Below are 4,682 nucleotides of genomic sequence, written 5' to 3'. Positions count from 1 at the left end.
ATGTGTTCCATTCAAGGCGTTCCAATCAAGGCATATGATAAATTAATTTAAGATCTTCACGAAACTTCGGAGAAATAGCCATAGCTAAAATTATACCGACGTGAAGCTTTGCAAGCCATACAAGCGTTCCGTGTGTCATCTTGCCATTTGTTATTCTTCAATTAATTGAAAAGTAGTTTGATATATACGGGAGGATAGGATCGTACTTGCACCATGCAAATCATGGAAACAAATGGGCAGCAATCGCAAAGCTTTTTCTAGAGAGAACTGGTAAATGCTATTAAGAATCGACACTGGAATTCTACGACCCTAAGAGTTCGACAAGATTACATTAGAATATGGAAGTCTGCGCGCATGGCTGATAATGCAATTATAGAAAAAACCAAGTAATCATGTGAAGAAATCCTGTCATGTGGCCATGTCAAATGTCAAATTCATTCAATTCTTCCCAGCTTCATTGGTACTAGGGGTGAAAAAAAACTGGTGAATCGGCCGAACCGAACACCGGACCGAAATTGATTTGGTTTTAGGTTCTGCTTGGCCACTTAAATTTTTCAAATGAGAATTTTGAGTTTTAAAATTAAATATTAAAATATTATATTTTAATATTATTATTATTATTTTGAGATTTGAAAAAGTCAAGAAAAAGTTGAATTGTTTATTATATTTTGTATGGAGATTTGAAAAAGTTATAATGATAATATTAGAATTTTGTATTTGAGATGAAAAATCCCAAAGGCCAAACCGAACCTAAGTTTTTCTTTTTCTAACACCAGACCAAACCAATTCATATATATATATATATTTAATTTTTTATATTATATAAAATAGTTTTATATAATTTATTATATTATATATAATTTTTATATAGAATATATAAAATTCTATATAAAATAATTTTGTAGTATATGCTAAATTACTAATTAATATAACATTAAATTATAAAATCCTATATAAATAATTATATATTATCAGTATAGTCTATAGTATTAGTACTTATACTAATACTATATTACTATACATTATAATATACTACAATATATTATCACTAAATTATTATATACTATAATATATATATAATATAATATATATATTCGGCAAGTGGTTCCAAATCAACAAATGGAAATACTAATATTGATACTAATGTTGTGTCTCTCTCTATGGAAAATGGGACATATGTTTCCTTATGGCATGTTGCTAATTCTCAAAGTTGCTATGATAGAGGATGTGTTAATGTTAGCGGGTTCATAAGTTTGCACACAGGCATTGATTTGGCATTGATGCAGGGTGTGTGGTGGAAATTCATGTCGATGGCTGATGAACTTTCAGTAAACACAAAGGTGGAAGTTACACCATAATTTTCAGCAAGGTTGTTTTCGACATCAGTCGAAGTGACATACTTGGAATTTGTTTATTCTAAGTGGATATGCTTTTATGATGGAGCATAACAGCGAAAGTTATGAAGATCTTCATTGAGGTGGAGCTTGGCTGTAGGACCAGCCAAAGTGGCAAGGTGAAGATTGTTGAGTTTTTTGCTCCTTTAGTTAGTTCCACATAGGTGGGAAATGAAGAAGGATTAAGGCCCAAGGCCTATAAAAGGAGGTTTAGCCTCCTTAGTAAAGTGCACTAGTCAAATGTTTTGCTAGTAACTTTTGACTCTAGTTAAATTCCTCTGTTGTCCATTTTTGTAAAATGGGAAGAAGTGTGAAGTACTTAAAGTTTTGCTAGTGAGGAAAGCTTTGCGGGTGTATTTGGGATGAAAAGAGAAATTGTGTGATTGTAACAATTTTTCATATAGTGGATTTTCTTCTCTAGGTCTGGTGGTTTTTCTCCTGTTTTGGGACTTTTTTCCCGTAAAATCTTTTGTTGTTATTATTTCTCTATTTTTCTTAATATTCCTGTAAATAGTAGATCCTTTGGGGTGAATTTGGGAGGTCCAAATTCTCAACACTATATATATAATATCGAAAAAACCAGACCGAAACTAAAAAATTGGAAGTACCGATTTAGGAATGTAACCGGTGCGGTATCGGTTGTTAAAATTTCATATAGAGTAAAATGGACGAATGAACAACATACAAGAGGCTAATTAACGGGCATGAAGGCCAATATGCTAGCTATCAACCTATTCTGATCTGAGTCTATTTTCTTTTAACGGATTGAAGGTGAAGGGATATATTGCATTAAATGATTGCATCTCCTAATTGTTAGAAAGGGAATTTTCGAGATAACAGAAGAAAATTGTTGAAAATAGGAACACTCCTGCTTTGTCATTGTATCTATGAATGATCAGTCATTTAAACTGTGGTCTCACTAGAAAATTTAACTTAATTAGACATTAGAAAATGACCGTTCAATCAGCTCAGGCATCCATCCATAGGCCATATCATTCTTCTAAACTAATTCAGAGATGGTGCATAGTTTCAAATATTTAAAAATTATATTATAATAATATTTTCTTTAATTTTAAATAAAATATATCATCTCATCTTATCTGAACTATGTAACTAAATGAGGCCTATATATATTTCTCTATGTTAAACTGTTCATTTGATCAAACAATTGGAGATGATATCTACTTTTCAAGTCTTTCAGAGTCAGCCCCACTTTGCTAGGAGATAAGTTCTAACTACATGCAATTTGGAGGGACTATTCGGACCAAAAGGCCCGAGACACCAAAGAGGCCCATTATATTACAAAAGCCCAGAGGGCAGATCCAGGGACCGCAATGGGATAAGTAAGAAGAGTCTAAGAGAAGATGTGCCTCTCGCCATCTTTTATGGAAGGATAACGACACCGAGAAGTAACATGATTGTTCAAAATATCAAGTAATGATCCGCACCGATAAATCCTAGATAAGATAAGTATTGCAAGTAGGTCTATATACACCAGATAATCTTTGATAATTGAGAGGAATAATTTGACTGATATTTATTTTCAGTGACTTAAACATCGAAGTGTTTTCAGGGGAAGCCCCACCAGCCTCCTTGACGATTTTTGGTGAACGGTTGCAAATTGGCCTGTGAGACATGTCTTTAACAGTTGGCGTCGTCTGTGGGATCTGGGTGATTTAGCGTGGTTCTTACATGTCAACTATAACACGCTTAGTAGCAAGCCGAGTGATGGATGTATTACAGCCATCAATGGAAGCACGACTAGCAAAAACAGAGGAAAGATTAAGAAAAGCCCTAGAAGGTATGGAAATCTTGCGAAAAGAGAACGACGACTTGAGACAGAAGAATGCCAACTTTGATAATATCGATGCGCCTGCTCATAGTGAGCAGGGTGAGGGAAAGGCACATTGTAATATCGAAGCGGATACAGGGCGGGCAGAAAAAGAAAGAATGCATGACGAGGTGAGGGAACTAGCGGGAAAATATGAGGAGATGGCAAAAAAGATGGGGGGCTTTTCCTACTACATCAGATAGATCTACCATACAGCACACGAATTATGGTCATGCCACTCCCGCCAAAATTCAAGGTTCCTCAAGTAGATATGTATGATGGGACCAAAGACCCAGTAGATCATCTAGAGAGCTTTAAAGCTCATATCACGCTCCACAGTTTCCCTGGAGAGATTGCGTGCTGGTCTTTCCCTTTGACTTTAAAAGGGAAAACTAGGGGATGGTTTGGGACCCTCAAGCCAAAATCAATAGACAGCTTCAAAGAGTTGGCAAAACAGTTCCTGACCCAGTTCATGCCTAGCAGGAGGCGTCGGGGCCCAGCTACCTACCTACTACCTGTCAAACAAAAGGAGGATGAGAATTTAAAGGCCTACCTGGCTCGTTTCAACAAGGAACGATTGACAACGAATGACCAAGATAAAAAGATCACTCTGGCCGCCCTTTTGGGAGGAGTATGGCCACGTAGTCCTTTTTATGGCGAAGTTGGCCCGAAGAACTCCTTCCACCCTCAGATAATTCATGGACAGGGTTGACGACTTTGTTAATGCGGAAGACACCCTGCAAGCATTAGTGGATCCTGGTAAGGAAGATAGGGGGACCGAGCGAAGAAACGGGCAGGTTGACAAAAAAGCTAAGGAGAGTAGGCGAGAAAGAGCACGGAAGAGGTGCTCAGATCACAGTCCTAGGCTAATACACAATAATCTAGGCATACGAGAGGAAGGGAAGGAAAGAGGAGAATGTCGCCCTACCAGGACGGGCAGTCGATACTACAAATATCACCAGACAAGCTCACACTGGACTGAAGACTGCAAGACCATGAAGAAAAGAGTAGCGGAATTAGCAGAGACCGGTGAGTTAGAATGAATGGTCGCAAAACAGTCGAGGCCGAGAAGGCGCCAAGAGTCTAGACAAGAAACCTGGCGGAGTCAAAGTCCAGAAAAAAGGCGCCAAGCCAAGAATCGCCAAAATGGGGCGGATAGAGCCCCCCAAAGAAGTAACGAGAACAGGGTACCCATTGGAGAGATAAAAACCATAGCAAGAGGTTTTGCTGGGGGCGGTATTTCAGCGTCCAATCGGAAGGCATATGCACGGAAAGCAAGATATGAAGAGGTGTTTTTAGCAGACAAGGCGCACAAGCTTCCAAAGCTTAGCAACGAACAAATGGTGATATCTTTCAAAGAGGCAGACAGACAAGGAGTGTTGTATCCGCATGACGACACCTTAGCAATCACCTTCGTGATAGCCAACTATACGACCAAGCGAGTGCTAGTAGACAAA

General features: G+C 37.9%; 1 protein-coding gene across 1 annotated transcript; it reads left to right on the top strand.

Moving 5' to 3' along the window:
* Positions 1 to 3,451: 3,451 nt before the first annotated feature.
* LOC122278688 lies at positions 3,452 to 4,268 on the top strand. Its single transcript, XM_043088874.1, has 2 exons — positions 3,452 to 3,866; positions 3,958 to 4,268. Exons 1-2 carry the CDS (start codon positions 3,452 to 3,454, stop codon positions 4,266 to 4,268), a joined length of 726 nt encoding a protein of 241 aa, XP_042944808.1.
* The last annotated feature ends 414 nt before the right edge of the window (positions 4,269 to 4,682 follow it).

The sequence above is a fragment of the Carya illinoinensis genome, chromosome 10, assembly GCF_018687715.1.
Source record: "Carya illinoinensis cultivar Pawnee chromosome 10, C.illinoinensisPawnee_v1, whole genome shotgun sequence".
Classification (NCBI taxonomy): domain Eukaryota; kingdom Viridiplantae; phylum Streptophyta; class Magnoliopsida; order Fagales; family Juglandaceae; genus Carya; species Carya illinoinensis.
Note: the sequence above shows the minus strand (reverse complement) of the source record. Positions and strands in the feature narration are given on the sequence as shown.